At 43.0% G+C, this 21,842-nt stretch overlaps 1 protein-coding gene across 7 annotated transcripts in view; it reads left to right on the top strand.

Annotated features, from left to right (window-relative positions):
• GRIA3 (glutamate ionotropic receptor AMPA type subunit 3) overlaps nt 1-21,842 on the top strand; it is a 174,097-nt gene that overhangs the window by 133,213 nt on the left and 19,042 nt on the right. For all 7 annotated transcript variants that reach the window (XR_013938867.1, XR_013938868.1, XM_080553787.1 and 4 more), the window contains 2 exons: nt 6,184-6,382; nt 21,118-21,365. Coding sequence is in view for 5 of the 7 variants with exons in the window: in XM_080553787.1 (XP_080409913.1) it covers nt 6,184-6,382; nt 21,118-21,365 (447 nt within the window). In the remaining 2 variants the exon portion in view is untranslated. The remainder of the gene's footprint in view (nt 1-6,183; nt 6,383-21,117; nt 21,366-21,842) is intronic.

The following is a 21,842-nucleotide window of genomic DNA, read 5'->3' as shown; positions in this document are numbered from 1 at the left end:
TTGCACAGTTTCCGCTAGGTCTGTTTATTGACAGCAAATAGCAGTGCATAGGATTTTTGTTAAGCTCTCATGCGACTCTGGCATGCTCAGCCATATATAACCTTATATAACGAGTGGAACATACTCTATTTTTTTCAATATTACTATGATATGTGCCTAGGAAATACATAGAAAAAACAGAGACAGCAGTAAACCTATTTATTTTATTTGTCCATCAGAAGCTGTTAGGTCAATATTAATTCATGGCCCTCGTTAGAAGCTATTATCTGGCTATTTTGTTATCTTTCATGATAACAGATTCCAGGCAGTTATGTGCATTGCTACAGGAGAGAGAGAGAGAGAGAGAGAGAGAGAGAGAGAGAGAGAGATTTAATACCTTGGTTTAAATTCCAGAAACACCGTTCCCTTGAGTGATATGTTGGTTTAAGTTGATTTAATGTCAAATTTCTTTTCCGTAGAAGGGACTATTCCCAAGTATTCCATCCTGAATCCGTATCTTTGTAAGGTTATGCCATTCACAATACATTGACTAGATGAACGTTTCATACTATTCTATTGCCATTAAAAGGGGCTTCATTCTTCCATTGTGAGTTTTGTCTGAATAAATTTCTTATATGAGAGCGTGCAGCACTTGTAGAGAGATGCCGACAAGCAGTCTAGAGAGATCACTTTTGTATTTGCTGATAAAGGCTCTTTCAGCTGCTTTGGGCAGAACAGCTGTGACATCTAATGACTAGTTAAATCTATCCTGGTGAGTATGCTTTGTGGATATTCCAGAGGATATATCCCTATACTCTCCAATCTGTATTTAATAGGAGTCGTCTCAGCTGAATCAGAAAGCAGCCAGAGGATGGTGGTTAGTTCATCCCATGATGGAACCAACACTTGTTCCAGTGGTTCTGTTCTGCTATCAAAGGCTGCTGTGTTTTCTGCATAGTGAGCTAAAGTATTGAAAATTCACTTTTGATGGATCAAAAGTGGATTATTAAATTTGCTTTAATGTAAGATGTGTACAGCAAATGGAATCAGGAGGGAACAGTCACATTTGTAACACCATTCCGAGCAAAAGTATCTTTGAAATCTGTATGAGACCGTGTGTTTTAATTTTGCTCTTCATTCATGTGGAACAAGGAGGCTAGATTAATTAATATCTGATGGAAAAAGACAGGGGGTTCATTAAAAATTGTCACAAGAGCTTGGTCATTTAAGAGGCTATATTTCTAGACCCATATTTTTGCAGCAGGTCTCAAGAGACTCCTATTAAAGGCCATGGGAATGACTTAGTGGGAGTTTCAAAACAGCAATGGGAGCTGGGTAACTTGATGTTCCTGAAACTCCCACCAATGGTTCCGATGATGAGAGAATGGAGCATCTCAAGGCAGAGCTTCAGATGCTTTTATTTATTGTGTTCTGTCTCAACAGCCGAGGCGAGTGCCTCCTGGCCAAATGAGGCCAGCAGGAAAGGCAGATGTTTTGCTGGGTTTGTGAGCAAAGGACTGAGCTCCATGCTTGGCGGGTACCCTGTAGCGTGAGCTCAGAGTGGAAAGGCGGGTCTAGGCAAGCAGATTTTGCACTGAAGTTGTTCAGGGCTTTTTGTCAATATACCAGCTATCTTGTATTGATCATAAGAGCCCAATTAAAAATTAAGTAGTATGAAAAGCTTATTGTTTCTGTTTGTTAGAGGAAATCAAATATGTTTTATGGCCATGAGTAGAAACAAACTTCAAGCTATTTTGTTAAAAAATAGGATTTTGTTTGAATGTGTTATTCTCTGGCAACTGAATGTGAAATTGAATATGTATTTTCTTTTTCGCTTGTTACTAATTTGCTCTCATTTGACTCCATGCTTCCTTTTAAATTTCCTCTCAAGGTATGCACTCTTCCTGTTTACTTCCTTTTGAAAACACCATCTGACCTTGTTTTGATAATTGTGTAATAATTCTGCTATACCAAGGCTTTGTTACTCCTCTCGTTTGTTAACACTCTAATTCACTTTAAAATGATGTTGTGCAATGTATTGATTTATTGAAGCAGTTTGGAAAATGACATGTTAAGATAAAGCATTAGTTGTTTGTTTTCAAATTACAACACTGCACACTTGGACAGGTACGTCTTCATCAGAAAAAGTGGTGTTGGTATTAAAAGCTGTGATTGATTTTTCTGTAATTGTTATCTGAGTAATGGAGAAACATTTCTGTGTTTCGCAGTACAAAACAAACAAGTATTCTCTTATTACCAGCCTGGTGTTTATATACTAACCCTTTTTCTCCCTCATCCCTCTACACCAGCCCCTGCAGTGGGTATAAGGAGTCTTCGCATCAGCAGATGGACTGGGGGGATCTGGGGTGCTTTTGGAAAAGGAGGCTGCCAGGCCATGCTCAACTGTGTTCTTGTTCTTTGATTTTGTCTGTCTGTCTGTCCTTCGGCATCAGCTTTGTGGTTTGTTTTGTTTTTCTTTTGCTCCATCCTGTGCTTGACATCAATTACAGCTACATTAGCCCAGAGCACTTTGTGGTAGCAGCTGTTCAATCTTCCCTTTCGTGCTCATTGGAAGGCTCTGGGAGAAACAACTCGGTAGTGACATCCATTTCTCTTTCAAGTGACCTCAACTCTTCTGAGAACTGCTCTGGTCCTCCTCTAGCAAGACCCCTCTCTTGCACGTAGGACCCTCGCTTGGGGAAGCGCCTTCTTCTTCAATGAATCCAGCCGTGCCCACCTCCCCCTGCTCTCAGCTGTTCTCCATTTTTTGTCCTGCGTGTGTCTGCTTGGTTTATGCAGGTTGCAAGATCGTGGGGGCAAGATTTTTTTTTACTGTTCTCTGTGCGTAATACGCTGTACGAACAGGCAGCTCGACACAGACATTTTGTTGTTGCAGCAATGTGGGACTGAGGTTTCACTGGTTTGGAAAATGGCTTTCCTCCTGCACATCTTCACCCCAGCAATGCATCTGTCCTGCAAGCAGAAGGGGCAGCTCCTGATGCAAGTAAGACATTTCCTAAGGAAAACTGTAGGGAGAATGAGCTCACACCATTTTGTTTCCGATAGTTCCATGAAATTTGTCCGAAGACCCTGTCAAGTCTTTTCTTCATCTTCCTATTTCAAGAGATGCTGTAAAGCAAGAGGGCCACGGGACCCTGGAGCAGCCAGATAAAGCTAGTCATAGTGTATGCAAGTGGAATTTCATCTCCTTAGTCTGGCTCTGAAGCTGTCAACTTTACTGCAGGGAGGAGGAATTCAACTCCACGCCTATCTTCATCTCAAAGGTGGAAAATATGTATTGAAAGAATGAATGAAAGAGGGATGAATTTCACCTGACATAGCCATGTAAAAGCAGTATAGTGTGCTCCAGTCAGGCATCTCACTTCTCTTCATGCTCATGGGAGACGGATGGGCACCTTCAGATCTATCCCACACTATAGCAAGTGAGGTAAATCTTGTTCTGAGGGTGTCTGTCTCCTTTCTGTCTCTGTGATGGCTCCAAAGGGAGCCTTATTCGATGAGTTCAGCTGGCACTGCTTTGTAGATGGCTAAAATTAAGTTTTAGCTGATGTGAGAGTTTGATTTGGTGTGTAGGTTATCAAGTTTTACAAAGCAGCTAAAGCAAGACCCTAACTAGTAAGGGAGCTGGCCAAAAAGGGCCTTAACCATCTGTAAAATTCCAGAAGATGCTCTCTTGACACCTACACAGAATGTAGAGCGAGGCAGATTTCTTGACTTGCTCCATTATTCTGGCTTTATATTTCTGGAATTTACTTTTGCAACTGTTTGGTAGCCCTCTGTTGGTGAACACTGCTGCAGCACAGCCCCAGCTTGAAACTTGGAAGCCTTTTAACCTCTTGGGAGGCCCTTGGGAAGGGCAGGAAAGCCTCCTCTGCTTGTTGGTGATCCATCAGACGTGTGCCTGCCCTGAGGAAGCACACACAGGCCAGAGCGATGGCAAGTTCTCTCAGAGTTCATACCTTGGAAGTCATCGCTTCCTGATGGACAAAGAGGTGGTGCTTCGCTCCTTAAGCTTCCTTAAGCCATGTAACTACCTGAACCACCTGGCCTATCAGTACGGAGCTGGTGCAGCAGTCCCTGGGGCTGGCAACCCATAGGAGCCAACCGGAGCCTGCCCCTCCAGTGGGAGCAGCGGTTCCATGTCCTGGGGAGAGGAGAGTGGAGAGCAGTTGTTTCACCTCTTAGCTTGTTTCTCCACATTCCACTGGCCTGTTCCAGACTGCACTCTCTGTTTTTGTGGTGTTGGCAATAATTTTCTTTGGTGTGCTCTTTAATGTTGGATGGATTTTTCTTTTTCTTTTTCTTTTTCTTTTTCTTTTTCTTTTTTCCTTTTCCTTTTCCTTTTCCTTTTCCTTTTCCTTTTCCTTTTCCTTTTCCTTTTCCTTTTCCTTTTCCTTTTCCTTTTCCTTTTCCTTTTCCTTTTCCTTTTCCTTTTCCTTTTCCTTTTCCTTTTCCTTTTCCTTTTCCTTTTCCTTTTCCTTTTCCTTTTCTTTTTCTTTTTCTTTTTCTTTTTCTTTTTCTTTTTCTTTTTCTTTTTCTTTTTCTTTTTCTTTTTCTTTCCTTCCTTCCTTCCTTCCTTCCTCTTTCTTTCCTTCCTTCCTTCCTTCCTTCTTTCCTTCCTTCCTTCCTTCCTTCCTTCTTTTTTCTTTCTTTCTTTCTTTCTTTCTTTCTTTCTTTCTTTCTTTCTTTCTTTCTTTCTTTCTTTCTTTCTTTCTTTCTTTCTTCTTTTTCTTTTTCTTTTTCTTTTTCTTTTTCTTTTTCTTTTTCTTTTTCTTTTTCTTTTTCTTTTTCTTTTTCTTTTTCTTTTTCTTTTTCTTTTTCTTTTTCTTTTTCTTTTTCTTTTTCTTTTTCTTATTAATTTAATGGGATCTTTTCATGGCTCAGGCGATCTCAGGCTCTGGCCAAGACTAGGCAGTTTACCAGCCAACCCCCTCCTTGTGTGGGCAGGGTGGGGACCCAGCACCAGACTTCTAGTCTTTTCCCGTCTCCATCTGTTGGTAGGACAACTTGTACCCACTGTCTGGGGATGGCACTGAGGGGCTTGAAGGAAACAAACAAACAGGTAAGAGTTTTCTTGTTTTCTATTTCTTCCCTTCACACAAATTGAGGAGTGCAACACCCAGGTTCCGTGGATTTAATACATTTGGGATTCAATCTTCCTCCATTGATATGGGTAAAGAATTAAGGGAAAACATACGAAATAGCTCTGTCTCAGCTTCTGAAATGATTCCTGATCAACACGCTGTGTTTGAAGAATGTGTACTGTACATGGCAAATTCCCCACCCAGCTGAGCAGAGTGGTGCTGGTGTCCTTCAGCCCCCCAAAAACGTTTTGAGCCTGATGTTCAATTGCTTTAAAGCAGCAAAGAGCATTTATAGACACACAGTCTAAGATCTCCTAACCCGTAGGTGTTTTGTAATTGTGTATGTAGGAGGGTTTTAGTCCTTACAGTTTTCTTATTTGAAAAAATACATATATATATTATTTTTACTACTTACTACGACATTGCTCTGGTGGTTGAAAAGCTGGAGTATGCTTGATCTGGAACAGTGTGTTTTAGGCATGCAAATTTCAATTAATATAAAGCAAATCAGCTTCTTTCCCTACTTCAATATGCAGATTCAGTGTGTAATCCCTGCTAGGTCATGATGCTAAAATGATACTGGATCATACTGGATCATTTTTATTTTATTAATTTGGGTGTTTGCTCATGCCTTTTTGCCCTTCACCACATCTTACATTTTAAGAGTAAAAGGTATTTTTTTCCTCAGGGCTGGTCAGACCCCAGAGAGCCAGCGATGCTGATACACCACAGCAGGCAAATCAGTCAAGGGGGAAGGCTGGCCAAACAGAGAAGACAAAAGTCTTCTGGCAAAAGACTTCCCCACCAAAGGGTCTGTGGAAGTCAGGAGAGCTTCTTGCTCCCCGAGCCTCCAAATGGGTTGGGCTCAGATGAACCACTATTTCTTTGTCCTTGTTTCCACTGAAAGATTTAAGAGGGTTTAACTAAGAAAGAATAGGTACATGCTGAGCTTGCTCTCCTGATGAAGGCTATCAGGAGCCTCTCCACAGATGCCTGAAGGATGAGGACAACAGGGTTATGCATGTGAATTTCTCTTCAACAACAAAAAGAAATCAAGGAATATCTTCAACAAAATTTGATGATATGTGTTTTTCCATAGATCTCTCTCAGGGCGAATTGTCGGAGGAGTCTGGTGGTTCTTCACTCTCATCATTATCTCTTCCTACACTGCTAATCTTGCTGCCTTCCTTACGGTGGAAAGGATGGTGTCTCCCATAGAGAGCGCAGAGGATCTGGCTAAACAAACGGAGATAGCCTATGGCACTTTGGATTCAGGCTCAACCAAAGAATTCTTTAGAGTAAGTCACATGCTTTAAAGCAGTTCTGTTAAATCTCCGTTAGAGCTTTTCTAAACTGTACGTGCCTGACACATAGGGCCATGGTTTTCAGTCATTTGTTTCTACCTACCTGTAAAGCTGTTCTGATGAAATCTGCTTTGTGCAATCAGGGCAAGCCTGTGTTCAGATTTTAAAGATGCTTTTTAAAAGGCATTTTATCAAGAATTGGTAGTTTTGCTCAACCTGAAACATCTCAAGATGAAAAACCTGACCTCTGCTATTGTGGGAAAGGTTTCTAACACCAGTTTCCAAGCCTCGGTCTGATGAGCAATAATGCAGTCATTAGCACAATATTTAGCAAAGAAAACTCTTGGAGAAGTGACTCTCTTGACCTACTTGTTCTGTTTGCCCAGCTGGCAGCTGTTAATGTCATCCAGCATCGGTGTTTACTTGCCAGAATGAGAAGGGGGTGGGAAGCATGTGTTGCCATTTCTATGTGGGGCACTGATTGCTGCTGTTGCTGTGTCTTCATTGCTCACGAGTGTCTGGCTGTGGCTGTATCAAACAGCCAGGAGTGAAATGATTGTACCTCAGCACACTATCGTGTGTTCACCTTGCTGATAGAAATGCTGGGTTTGCAGTATTTGAGGGTGGGGGGAATAAATGTACATTTATTTAAGATCATCCTTTCTTTCTAATCACTTGCCAAACCACAAGCTGCATAGGAGGTCATTAAAAACTGCATAGGATGTCATTAAAACTTCTAAATAAGACCTCAGACTACTTTTTTGTATCTAAAAATGTTATGACCTCCAGAGCTCTTATTACTGGCCTTTCCAATGGTGAACTGAGATGCTCAGCCCTTTCAGGAAGCTCCCAGCTCTCTTTCAGCAGTGCCAATCAAATGCCATTCAAGCCAGCATTTATTTGTATAGAAAAGTGGTCAGTCTAATTATTAGCCAGGACTAATTAGTGCCTATTGCACATCCTGGTCAAATGCAAGTGTGAGGGAAAAGGGAGCAGTAAAACCCTTGCTGCTGTAGGCTGATTAAATATTGATGGCTCCTTGAATTTGCTTAAGATGTTGAATGTTTAGGCTACACATGAAAAAGGAAGTAGCGAGCGAAGACTGGAAAAGCTGAGAAGCTTGTAAGATAAATAACATCATCACAGATACAAGACTACACACACATAGGCAGGTGTGTATAAATCTGACATAAAAAGCCAGCAGTGAATACAAAGATATTTTATGAAGTTTTTTTGTACTCAGCCTTATCTATACGTAATGTCTTCCTATAAAAATGGGTACTTGCTAGTTCTTGTTTAGCCGTGGTGGCAGATGCATTACAACAGCTTCTCTTTTGTATTAAAATCCTGTAAGATAAACAGTGACCTTGCTAAGGGTGACATAAGTGTGTAAAATTTTGTATTCGGATTAATTATCAGCCTCCAGCGGTATTACCTGTACAGGAAAATGAGTTGAGTGGACCTGTCAGAAAAGGTGGTACAAATTGATTAGAAATATTGGTGCTGTTTACAGGCACTGTCGTGTGCTTAGGGGAAAAAGATCTTCCTAGGAGTATCTCGTTACATTAATACAGAAAGAGAGATTGTCTGGGGGTGTTTCTTTATTTCCGTAATAGTTTGACATAACATGGCAATCCCTTCTCACCCGGAGATCAAAGGAATGAGTGTTTCTTGTGAAAAGATACAAAGTCTAGTGAATGTATGAATGCTTTGTTGTGCTGGTAACAGTCTTGGGATGAGCTGTGACTCTCATGGTGCTTGGAGAAAGTGGGGCTCTACATGAGGATGATCTGTCAGGGGCTGCCAGCTCCGTCAGGCAGAGGAGGATGTGGTGGGGAGGGAAGAGAGCAGAGCCCCAGTGCAGCAGATCCCGGCGTAATGCCCGCTCAGTAGGGTCCGGGTGGGCCAAAATGGGGAGGAGAATGGACCCCAAGTGGTGCTTGTTTCTTCTTGACAGTCTCAAGGCACCCAATATCATTTCAGTTGTATTAACTTTTGCAGAGTAATTAATTTGAATGGAGTGATGCAGCCACGAAACTGTTGTAATTAGTCTTCTTCAGCTGATTTAAGAACGGCAAAAACTTTGCCATATATTAAATGTATACACTCACATAAATACTTCATAGTACAATCTTTATTAGGTACCTAATAAGGTGGTAATGATGGCTGAAACTTGAAATAACTCTTGGAGGACACTTGGTTTCTGAGTGCCTGCTGCACAGAGGATGCTCGGTCTGTGCTTTGGGCTGCTTTTCTCCCTCTGAGCTCTTTTTGCACCGCTTCTGGAGCACCACTGGGAGTGATAGTGGTCTGAGCCAGAAAAAGCCTTGGGTTCTGCTGGGTTTACTGTAATCCTTATTCCCCTTGTGAGGGGAATATCCTCATCCTCCCATTCCCCACCAGCATTTAACCGATTTGAGAACAGCTGGCTGAGTGGGTCAGGACCATAACTATTCAGCAAGAAAGGAAGATTATAACTGAGGGGATAGCTACATGAGCAATTTAGTGCAGTACTTGCTCTAATTTCCCATACATATGTACGCCCACTGTGGCTGTGACATGTGAGAGGTTGCTAAATCTTCCCAGGTGATGGGAGAAGGTACCTGGATGTGAACAGGAGGTGAGCACGTGCGTAGAGGCACCAAAACCAGTAACTTGGCTTTGCAGCTGGGCCTTGTCTTCACACAGGAGGCACAGGGCAGAGGCTGTCCCAAGAGCCTGGAGAAGAGAAGGCTCTGGGGAAGCCTTAAAGCAGCCTTCCAGGAGTTAAAGGGGGCCTCCAGGAAAGCTGGGGAGGGACTCTGTGTCAGGGAGTGTAGTGACAGGACAAGGGGGAACAGTTTTAAAGAAGGTAGGTTTAGATCAGATATAAAAAATTCTTCACTAGAATGGTGAAGGTAGTGAGGCACTGGAACAGGTTGCCCAGAGAAGCTGTGGATGCCCCATCCCTGGAGGTGTTCAAGGCCAGGTTAGATGAAGCTTTGAGCAACCTGGACTAGTGGCTTCCAACCCAAACCATTCTGTGATACTAAGATCCCATTGAGAAGCTTTTCTGGGTTTGTCTCTTGATAGAGGTGTTTCTCAAACAAAGCTACTGATCAGATATTGATCTTCATGCCTTTTGTTGGCCAGTGAAAGGTGCTAGACTGACCACAGTGAGGGAAAATCTCCTAATGCATCACAGAAGGACATCACATAAAAGAGCTTCAGGTACCCACCATCTCATCTGCACAGTTTTAGAAGGAGCTTCCTTAGATCCTCCAGTCCATGGCTCCCTTCCGCCAGCTGCATTTCCAACTAGGATCACTTCGGAAGGTTTCTTATGCAGTGTGGATATCTATCTACACAGAACTGGACCGATACCATCCCCTCATTTCACATGAACAGATGGTAATTACTTTTAGCCACTTCAGACCTCTTCAGGCCTGGTCAGATTCCAGCTAGTGACCTATTTTGTAGTGTTGGCTGTTTCCCTAAACGTCACAATGTCTCCCAGATAGCTGCTATCGCAGCAATGTAGATTAAAACTAGATGCAACATTGCTGTTTCAAGCATGCATGATGAACACTGTCGGCGTGACTTTGCTCTCACAGTTAAAACAATAGAGCATATTTTTTGTAACATTTTCACAGCAGGCTCTATTCACTCTCCTCAGTGGTTGGTGACTCTCTGCATCAGGGTATCTATCTGCCCAGTATATCTAAGAAACAAATGAGCCTTCCTATGTTTTTATGGTTGTTGCTTGTTTCTGCTCAGAAACATTTTATTTTTTGCACTAATTAGCTTATAAAGGCATTTAAATGGCACTCAATACATTACACCAATTCCCTTTTGGCTTTCAAAGGGCATTCATCCATATTGAAAATGAGAAGAACCTCTTCTTAGATATTTATTCGCATAAAGTCTCAGATTAAAGGCTCAAAAATAACTTTCTTTTTCTTGAAAACCAACGAAGGACTGTACTAGAAAGCAGTTACAAATAGAGACATTGCTACTTTAAGGGCATATCTGTTAAAATTAACATCTTCTAATACATTCAATTAAAGCTTCAGCATATCTGAGCAGCTCATCAAATCAATATAACATCATTTAATCCAAATTCAGCACTGAGCCTAAGTTTAATACCACAGTCTGATAGGTTTCAGACCTCCAGTATGCATGTATTCAAAAGGCATGAACTTTACAACTAATTAGTAATTCTTATGTAAACTTAGCTGTATTTAAACTTCTGTAGAAGTAGAAGAACATGTTTCTAGACATTTAGAAATAGAAACCGCTCTTCAGTTTATTGTGGTTTCTTTTAATTGATAACAGATAACTGTATTAAGAGGCTTTTGAAAGGTTTCCCTAAAACAACTCGTATAGTAGGTGTTTGGTCATTACTAAACACAGCTGACCAACCAGTACACTTCACTGAAAACCTGAAATTTCAGAAGGTGTCCTTGAATTTTATGTAATATGACAAGACTTTACAGGATGCAATATTGAGATAGGTGACATTTAGCAAGATTTTCCATTAGGTCTTTTTCTTTTTTTGTGGGAAACTGAAGCATCTCATATCATACCGTTACCAATGTAGTTAATTACTGTTAACTAAAACTCAGAGGAAAAAAAAGAAGGCCTCAAAGGACTGATATTTTATTGTGCAACTTTGTATTTTTCTCAACAGTGGTTTCAAGGATGTCCCTGAGAAAACAACTGCTATCCAACAGTTCCCCAGTGCCTCCGATGAAATGACTTGCTGTTCTCAAGTCAGTTCCTATTTTTTTTCTCCTGGAAATGGCATCAGTTCTTGGGACTGTTAGGAGTTTCAGCAGAAAGGCCAAAGATCCTTTGGATATGATGGTTCTTCTGCTACAGCTGGTTACTCCTACCTGGCACTGATGTTCATTAGTAGGGGACAGAGAATTTGACACTGAAATTGTTTGTGCTGTTGATAAGGAGAAGACTTCAGGCTCAGTGCCTGGAGAAGTCAAACAGGATGACAGCCTTCAAGCACAGCTTAGATACTTGAGATATTATTTTTAGGTGTTTTTTTTTCAACATTGTATGAAATTCACAGGTTAAATTAAACTCTCTGTTACTTCAGGACACATGGGAGCAATAGTTGAGTTGAGGACACCAAAGAGCCGACGACACACGTTTTCCTGGTGCCTCCTGTGGGAAGGCTTCACTTCTCATTGCATTTGGATACCCTACCCAGACACTTCAGTAGTATCTTTCTCTTAATTAATGTTGTGCTTGGAAGCGATACTGTTGTCTTTCTCCTTTGCAGGGATACTCAGCACTTAAAATTCCTTTTCAGCAGTTTTCTCAAAAAGTGGTTCTTTCTGAGTCAGGCTCAGATCCGAGCCCTTTCTGGACCTCATACATACACAAAAATATGATATAAAAACATTTTTAAGACACAGAAACTCATACTAAGAATGGGCCTAAGATGGTCCCCACTTTCACTTTTTCTCTCTTCTTGGTTTCATCAAGTCTGAATAATTCAACAAGAGCAGACAGAAAAGCATGCGATGTCCTGGCAAGATGCTTTGTGTTTCTTTTAAAAAGAACTTTAAATATAACTTGTTTATCTGATAAAACTAAAGCTGATATAAAAATATATATATTCAAAAGAAAAGAAAAAAAAAACACCAGGCAGATTAGTGCCAAAGCAGAAAGTAAACATTTATCTGAAAAAATAGCAAGAGAACAAATAAACAGATTAACCCCAAATTCCTTGGAAATTAAAAAAAAAAAAAAATCCTTAAACTCATCCAAAGGATTTTGAAATACCTTCCATTAAAAGCACTTTGGGTACCTAAGACCCTTTGGGTACCTTTTCTTCAGGCAATGCTTTGTAATGGGCTGAACAAGGTGGGGCTGTGGTGACACCCGTGGGTCCCTGCTGGACGCAAAGAGCCAACTGCCCGCAGTGATCCCAATCCAGCCAAAAGCATGCGGAGACCCTGAGCCCCTGGGACCCTCAGCATGAGGGCAAGCTGTGGCCAGCGAGGCCAGTCCCTCGGGGTGGAAAGCCAGGTAGGCAGGGGTACAGCATGATCCCAAACCCATTAGGAAGAGAGAGAGAAATAATGGCTCTAATAGGCTCTGAAGCACTAGCATATTACACACCAGTTAGAAGATAAAGAGCTCATTGCTTTCCTCTGATAAGGTTGTAGGAAGATGAGAGGCAAGGGAAATAAATTCTACCAGCAATCAGTTTAGTTGAGGGAAAGCCATTAATTACGAACCAGCAGTTGCCATGTGATTTTTGTGCATTTTGTGCAATCAAACAGTACTGAGACCATCATTAAAGCCTATTAAAACCACCATTGTGAACTCTGTACCTGTACTGCAAAGGGTTTCATCTGTAGTTAAACTCCTTGATTTTTAATTTCAAAATTTATTTTGCTAGTGAAGATGAAGGACTTGTTTCTAGCACAGAATTCATACACGTTTTCCTTTTGCCTTTGGATAAAACTATGATTAGCACTTTCAAGTTTTCAGTATTCCTGGCGCTGAGCAAAACAACACAGTGATCATAACAAATGCCTGACAAAAATATTGAAGTGTGGTTGTATTTACGGACTTTAAAGAATAGAACATCACAGAAAAGTGATAGCTTCAAATATGAGCTGCGTTGATCTTTGATGCGCAACGTGGCAGCAATTAATCAGAAAAAGTACTATGTTTTAACTGCTTTTCAACACAGAAAATATGAAAAGCTTATTCACCCATATATTCTTCTCTCCCTTCCCTGTTTGACATAGGTGAGTGTGTGCACGGATACTGAGGTGAAAGCATGTGTGCAGGGAGTTCACCAGCTCTCCACTGCATAACGATGCACGGTCTACTTGTAGGTTATTTTCTCTTAATTTGTCGAGCCTCCCTTCTGCCACATGGCTAACAGGCAGTTTTAAAGATGACAGGAAATCAAATGTGACATAATTATAAAAGAAATGGTTTCCCATGAAGTGATCTAATGTCCTTAAGCCTATGGATTGAAAAGGAAAATGTATCCTTACGGGAAGCAAAATTAGCAGCTCATCCATCATCCGCTCCTTGGCAAAGGATGTGTTTGTGTGGAAGCAGGGGTTAAGGTGCCCGAACCATTCTACTAACTTCAACAGACAAGCCAGGATTCAGTGAAGCTTTCAATCAACATTTAGTAACAAATATTTGAATAAATCTCTCCTTATCTTCAATAACAGATGGGATTTGTCTATCAGCTCTGCTTGTGTTCCTTGTTTAGGCTTTCCAGCTCACATACATCTCGATCCTGTTCAGAAATTGATTCCTCTAAGTCCAGGGTTGCCGACTGCGTTGCACAGGGGAATTTTGTGCTCAGGTCCAGCAGTGAGAATGGAGCCAAGCCCACAGTGAGGATGAGTGCAGTGGATAGCAGTGGGTTAATCAAATAACCATGTCTGCACTAGAGGAGGAAACAGGGAGCGCCTTGGGGGAAAATCACTTGCTGTTTGAATGCTCTACTTCTTGGAGAACAGCTATATGATAATGATAATGACATTGCTCAAGACAGTGAGGACCCTGGGTTTTCAAGTCTCTCCTACTTTATGTAATGCGGCCATGTCACATTAATACGTGCTTGTTAGGGATTCATTTAAAATGCATGGGTGCTGATAAATTACTTACAATGCTGCTACTGTTACTTTTGCATAATTAGAAAATACATGGAGGTTTAGAAACTCTAATGACGAGAATATGAAACATCCCCTCTTGCAGTCTGCTGGGGTTTCTCCCTCATTGCCTGTATGTTGGCCTGTTCTGTCTGGAGCTGAAAACTCATTAGGCCTGATAGTGTTCAGATACTGTGCTGGAAACACTGTTCTCCGTTAATTTATTGAGGCTGAACCCAGAGCAGGGCTGGGGAGTTGCTCGGTTGCCCAGACAAGACTAGTCTGCTAAATGTGACACGGCTGGAAGGATGCCCCTCCACCTGACGTAATCCTGCCCTCCAGCCATTCATGCACGCTGCCTACTGCTCCCTGGGCAGACAGACAGACAGACGGACGGACGTTCACACAGCACAATCATACTGGTCTGCAGTGGTGCCACCAGCCCCATTCGTTGCCTCTTCTTCATGGTGAGCGCTCAACGTGCATGGCTCCAGCCATGAATCACAGGAGGATTTACAAAGACAGCTTGTCTCCTGGTAAAGACTTTCATTTTAATTTTCTGATCAGTGTTGCAACGTGCAGGAATGGATGGCAGCAATAAAGCGAGGAGATGAATCTAGGCACAGGCTGAAGTTCAATATTGTGCCAGGAAGGGAAGTTTTAAATCTTGATTTACATTCTGCTCCTCAGACTGTTACTGACTTGTCAGCGAAGTCTCGTTGCAGCCAGAGTGACTGTTTGCTCGCCTGTCTGTGTGAGCGGAGTGCACCTGAGACAAGGTGTCTGTTACAGCAGCTGCCCGCTGCCAAAGCCCATGTTTTCAAAATGACCGTGATGCACAAGAAGAAAGCATCAAAAGAAAACTCTTACATGTTATTTTTACAAGATGGACTTTTCTCTTGTAATTGGGACACTCTGAGTGTCAGGTGTGGTAAAGCAGGAATGCTGCTGGAGCCTGGAGGATTTTTTTTGCGGGCTTCGTCCCCATCCCCTGCATGTGCAGTGCTGATGATGGGCCTCCCTGCACACCTCCTCCTCCTCCAGCTCCCTCCCGGGCTCCAGCCATGCTCTGCCCAGGGGTGGAAGCAGCCGGGGGCTCGGGGGTGACTGCTCCAGAAAGTGCTCACTGTCCTGACAGTCACCATACAGGGACTAGCCAAGCCTTTGCTTAGGGGACCCTAGAAGGAAACAGGACGCCCTGGGCTTGTGGGCCTGATCCACCAGCTCTCTGAGCTTCGTTTGCCTCAACTGGGAAAGGAGATTGCAACTTCTAAGCAGAAGTTAGAACTTCATTAGCGTTGGTAACAAACCACCGTGACAGTGTCTCCCATCCCAAACTTGACTATGAACTATTCACCCTTTCCTTTACATTTATGCATACAACATTTTGTATATTCCTGCAAATATAAGGACTAGTTCACATAGACGTGCTTTGGCCCTGCTTATCAGCAGCGTCCCCCAAATCCATATGCTGTGGATAGGGTTTGGCAGATCTGGAGGCTGGCCTTGCTGAAAGAGAAGCACCCTGTGTGCGCTCGTGGCTTCTGACCTACTTTCTTCTGCCCAGAATGTAATAAAAACAAGAGGTTCATGTAATGATGGGATTGATTTTTCTGTCCATATAGGTAAGTAAATTGCTGGCATCACAAGTTATCTGTGGCTAAAAGCTGTGACATTGATCTATTAGACTGTGCCCTACGACATTCAGTAAATGACATCCCTGCCTTCATGTCCACAGCTGGGAAAGGGGACTAACGTGCCCTCAGGCCTTCTCTGAGACCTACTTTTTCCTTCTTAGTAAAGAGCTTGGAAATCTCAGGCAGAGACACCTTAGCAATAATATTTATCACATTTATGTTGTTGAAGCTGCAGTGTTAGGCCAGGCTCCGCCTGCTCCAGAGCTGGCATTTGGCCGGGGGCACCGGCCCCTGCCTTGCATTCCTTCCTGAGGCTGCTCTGCGCCACGCTTGCAGGAGCAGACAGGCATCCATCCGATCAAATCTTGTCCAGAAGACCAGGACGGTTGTAGCCACTCGGTTGTGGTTTTCCACACTGGGAGCAGCTCCCAGAACCAATGGGTCTCGAAGTGATCCCAAAGCCAGGCGGCAGGTGCCATAGCAGGGCAGTCTCCCGGTCCCTTTTCACTCCCGTTGAGTGACTTGCTTTTTAATGGTTCATAAGCTGCTGGATTCATTACCTGCTGTAGAACAGCTAATTGTGCATGTAGAAGAAAAGCAATGATGGATGATAATGAAGCTCAGGTTCACCCTTAACTACTCAGGTTCATATCAGTGAGGCGTGCATCTATATAAAGGCAGCATGCATTATTCAGATTAAATACCTGCACTGCTTTTAGTATGGACCTTTGTGTTTTGTGTCAGCAACATCTGTCTGACTTAGGGCTATTAATTTCCCTTGTTAAAGAGCTATAATGTGGTGACAGGGCTGGTATAGTAGAAAAGCTTGTGACCTCTGCTGCTGCAGGTCCTTTATAGATGTCCCTGCCTATCCCTGTGGTCAGGATGCCCAATCCAGTTTTCAGCAGTCTATCTGACATTTGCTGCATGTCCACGTTGCATTTACTGCATTTCAGTGCATACTGGGCTACTCCAAAGTATATGAAACCTATATATATCCTGGACCCAGCCCTGAGACCAGGCAGTAGTAACTGGCATCCTTCTGGGTCTTCTCCCTCTTCAGCCCACCAGTCCCATTTGTTACAATAGCATTGTGGTCATGAAATGTTCTCCCACTTGTCCTTAGTTGCTGTGGGCATCTTTTCTCTTTCTCAAGTCTCTTGTTTCTTTGTTCCTCTCTCTCTCAGTTTTGAAGACAGACGTAAAAAATGTTAATCAGTATGGTCTGAAATGTTAAATGTACAGGCTGAAAAAAGAGAGAATGTGCAGTTTATTTTAAAAGTAAAGTTGATTTAGGTGAATTTGGCTCATGACTGGGTTATCACCGGTAATCATCTGTAAGAGAACATTTTTGCACTTGACTGCCGTGAAATAATTTCCTGGTGCCCATCAGAAGAAACAAAGGTCCATTTTTGATCCTTTTAACAAAATATTCCACTAGCATGCAACAGGAGGGAATTTTGAAGAAGACCTGCATGTAGCGGAGGAGGTGGCAGAAAGGGCAAAACCGTCTGAAACGGGCAAAGGGCATCCCTGTAACAGACTTCAGCTCTAGAGGAAAAGCACTGTTGCTTTCAAATATAACAGCTTCATGACACTCAGCAGCGGAGGAGCTGACACAACGTCACTTTTAGCCGAAATGTGAGACAGACGTCTGCAAGGGGGGAAGGTAATGCAGTTAATGGGATAAGGCTTCTGCCACAAAGATTCTTTAGAGGTAAATTTAACCAACGTCAAATAACCCTGTGAGAGGTGCTGGCTTTTGTGCTATCTCTTTAGGCAGTTTTGAGTATGCGAATGAGGAACAAAGGTGTCTGATCATAGTGCTGTGGGGCCGGGCTTGACGGCGCTGAGCTGCTGATGCTGGAAGGTGGACTGAAGCAGTAGGCATGCTGATGGGTCGCTCTGACGCCATTCTGACACTGTTCTGCCACCAACCTGCCACCATCCTGCTGCTGTCCTGATGCCATCCAGCCACGCGAGGCACACAGGCCTGGCCTAGGTCATGCCGCACATCTCGGTGCTGTGTCTTGATTTGGTTTTCCGTTGAGGTGCTGGAGACAAACCTGCTCAAAAAGAGGGAGAACTGCAAGGCAAAATTAAGTTAAAAATGTGGATGGCTTGACTTGGCACTTCCTTTGATGATAAGCCCACTGCCACCCGGAGGAGGCAGGCGTTTGGGTGCTGGGTGGTGACAGGCCCAGCAGGGGCTGCCGGCCTGATGGTGACGCCGCAGCCTCATGGTGCCGAGCACTGCCCTGTGGGTGCGTCGCCTTGGGGGGGGGAGGGGCTCTATTTATGTCTGCAGCAAGGGTTTAATCATGGAAAGACACTTTAATGTGTCCCGAGGCCTAGATGAAACACTGAAAATGTTGCTTTTAAGAAAAAAATGATAATAATATACCCTTGAAATCCCAAGGAAATGTGTGTGACAGACTTCTTGAGAGCAATATCAAAGAAATGAAATAGGAGTTGCAGAGCACAGGGAGTTATTGCAGTTAGGGGCTCTGAATTGGCTTAAATCTTTGCTTTTAAGCTTTTTTTTTCTAAATATCTCCTTAAAAGTAACACTTTAATGAGAGGGAAAATGTTTTACTGCCACTGAACTCTACCAGTGGTGTAGGTCTGTCCAACCTTACCCTGTGTGGGAGCATAAATCATTTTTGTACCAGGCACCTCTGTGGCCAAGACCCCCTTGCAGGTGTGACTTTTAGGGGCTTCTGGTTTGGTTTGTTTGTTTGTTTGTGTTTTGTTTGGGTGGGTTGTTTTTTTGGGGTTGTTTGTGTTTTTCTTTTTGAAGCAGTTGGAAAATTGGACAAGCATTTACTCCAAATACCATCTTTCATTTCATCTCTTTGTGTATTTGACCACCTTTAGCCAACCAGCCATTTCATTGAGTGGAGCAGGTGCAAAATATGGTCCCTAGGGTAGGCAAAAACACCCTGGTGCTTTCCCAGACACCAAGCCCAGCCTCAGGCTGTGAGGAGCAGCACCAGCCCCACAGGACACAGCAGCACGGAGCCTGCACAGATCCCGTCCCCGCTCCCGGGACCTCAGCCAGGCCCTCCTTCATGGACCCTGGCCCCTCCAAAACTGACTTGCCTTATGCATTTTTTTTTTTAAAGCTTCCTAGCTTGCACATTTCTGTCTACTTAGATCAGACCAGACTGCTGTACTCATTTGGTTAATTTGTTAATAACAAGGTACTGCAAAAATCCCACTTGGCAGAGAGAGATGTGGGCAGTGATCATATAGAAGTGTCTTGATTTTTATTAACCAGATCATTCAGAAGAGTAAAATGAAGGTAGCAAACTCTAAAACCTAGTTTATTTGTTGAAGTTTAAAATAAATCTGTGGCCTTATATTTCTGAGTCATGGAATTTGGGCTTTTGAATGATGGATGATGATGTTCACTCTTTGCCCTTGGAGCAGGGACCATGCTTTGCTCAGACCATTTGCAGCTCTGAGTGTGCTTGGCACTCATCAGATAACTGTTATTATTAACAACACACAGATGTATTGGCAATTGCTTTTAGGTAGGCAGGCCAGCTGGAAAGAGCATGAAAGAACTTATTAAAGACACATTCTGGTGTGAGTTAGAAGATGAAAAGAAATTATGGTTTATCTGTGTAATTAAAGGCACACTATACAGAGGAAAACAAGCAGAAGCATACATAGTGTCTGCACTATTTTTGAAGGCAAACTATTTTAGCTGGCTGAGAGATGTAAAGAGAACCAGTAAAGCCACATTTTTACCTTCCTTTTGTCCTTTAGATGCCCATTTCCAAATATAAATGGGCAGGTGCATTTGTATTATTTATGTTAAAAGAAGATTAAGGTTGTAGGGACAAGCACCTTGAAACTAGGACACAGCAGAATTAACATTGCTTATGCAGTCCCTGTGTTGGCCAAGCAATCTGTTTCTATTACGTTTCTGCGTGAGCGGATTGCATGAGCAGAGCGGGCAGCTCCGGCCGTGGTCAACCCCGTGCCGGGGGCAGTGGCGAACTCTACCCCTCACACAGCTGTGCACAGATGCCCACGGGGCACGAAGAAGGTGGCAGCCACCACACCAGTGACATTCACCACCTGCGGGCAGCTCCCAGCGCCCCGCAGGGACACCTCTCCTCGCCTCTCCAAATGCCTGGCATTCCTCGTGCTGACAGGAGGACCCACGTAGCCGGTCTTCATCCAAGGGGTGTTTGCCATGCAAATCCCTCTGGCTTGCTCTTAGCACCCCGCCCAGCCAGCTAGCTCCTAATGAAACCACATTGCATTGCCGTCTCTCTAATTTTGTATTGTCAATGGTGCTGATTTTAATTGGTTTGCATTTTTCAGCTCATCAGGAAGGATAATTAAAATAAAATCTTGCCCTCCGTGCTCCTCGCTCTCTGTCATAGTGACGCTAGCTGGGTATTTTAATCTGAAGAATGGTGAAGGCAGGATTTACTTCCCATGAAATGTTTGCAGGCTGGCTGTTAAGCATTGCATTATTCAAAACACATTAAATTGTCCTGAATGAGGAGGAAACGTGTCTTGATCATCAAGCTGATGGACATTAACGGTCTTCTGCCACAAGTTTGTTAAATTTGAGCTAGATTTAGCTACTGCGTGTTTCATTCCCATTCTGCAAGGAAGGCTGTGGACAGGAAACTGGCAAGGAGTAGGCGGCATAAATTCAAGATAAACACAGCCTGGGCTGAAAGCCTTATATAAATCCTTGGGATTTCTAGACTGTAGGGCAATAACGTAAGTGTTACTGCCTTCTATCGACGAAGGAGGGAAGTTTAACTGGTAGTGCCAGATAGGGATGCCTTGGAGCCTTGAGGTGGCTTTAACATCTAAGGGTGGTTTAAGTCTTACTGGAGAGGAGGTGGGAGAGGGGGAAGTAACGCATTTCTCAGCATTTCCAGCATCACAAAACCTGTGTGCTGAGCTAGAGGCTGTTAGAAATGGCTCAGTCTCAAAAAACAGGAGAAATTAAAAAAAATATGTGCATGGCACACAAGCAGTTAACCAGCAATTGCTTCAGCTCATTGCTAATATTTGTGTTTGCCATCTTTTAGGAGAATGGAAAACTGAATTTTGAAAGTTTGATTATTACATAAGAAAGGGTTTTGTTACTGCTATTTATATCCCTCATGTGAGCACCACTTTAAGAGGCCACTAGAGCTGTTCTTGCCTCCTGTATCATAAACCTTACATCTCCGCTGTGAAAAGCAGGCTCATGCTTTACTGGGAACATTTAATAAGTAAGCAGTTGTGTTTCCTAACTGTGAGTGAGCACAAAAACCATTGCTGAGGACTTGTATGGAAAGGAGCGGCTGCTTGAGATGTGTCCCCCCTCCCAAGCACTTCCATGGCTTGGTAGTGCCCAGGGGGCTTTGCTGGTGCAGCAGCCCTAGGTGATGCCACGCATCCCTGGTACCCACGTCGCTCTTCATTTCCCTCCTTTCCTCTCTCCCAGAGATCAAAAATCGCCGTCTATGAGAAAATGTGGTCATACATGAAGTCGGCCGAGCCTTCCGTGTTCACCAAAACCACGGCAGACGGGGTGGCGAGGGTGCGCAAGTCAAAGGGGAAGTTCGCCTTCCTGCTGGAGTCAACTATGAACGAGTACATCGAGCAGCGCAAGCCCTGCGACACCATGAAAGTCGGCGGGAACCTGGATTCCAAGGGCTATGGTGTAGCCACCCCCAAAGGCTCAGCATTAAGGTGGGTGGAATAATATAACAATATCCATGTTGTTATAGTATTCCACCTACCCTGATGTATTGTGTTGTCATTTTCTTTCTTGTGGATTTTGAGGTAACTTTTAAAGTTTAAAAATCTTCAATATTCCATGGAGTTAAATAAGACGGTAAATTACGGTTTCGTTTATTTAATGCATCCATTTTTTAGTGTTCTCTTCGTGTTGTCCTTTCTGATTGTTTGTTGCTGTTTTAATTTTACAGTTCGATGGCTTTTTCAATTTAAATGGTAAAAGCCGAGTTAACCTGCCATATGTGACGAATGTTAACTGCATGATGTGGTGTTCTTGTTACTTTTTTTCTCAAAGACAATTTCCCCATCCCGCACACTTCAGTTTTGAGCAAATGTTATCCTCCATGCCACCTTCCAATATTTAACCCTGTATTTGCTGTACAAACATTTTTATAGCTCCACGTTCTGTGAAATTTTAGCCAATTTGTC

The sequence above is a fragment of the Anser brachyrhynchus genome (genome assembly GCF_964034855.1).
Source record: "Anser brachyrhynchus genome assembly, chromosome: 13".
NCBI lineage: Eukaryota > Metazoa > Chordata > Aves > Anseriformes > Anatidae > Anser > Anser brachyrhynchus.
This window is presented reverse-complemented; position numbering and strand designations above follow the sequence as displayed.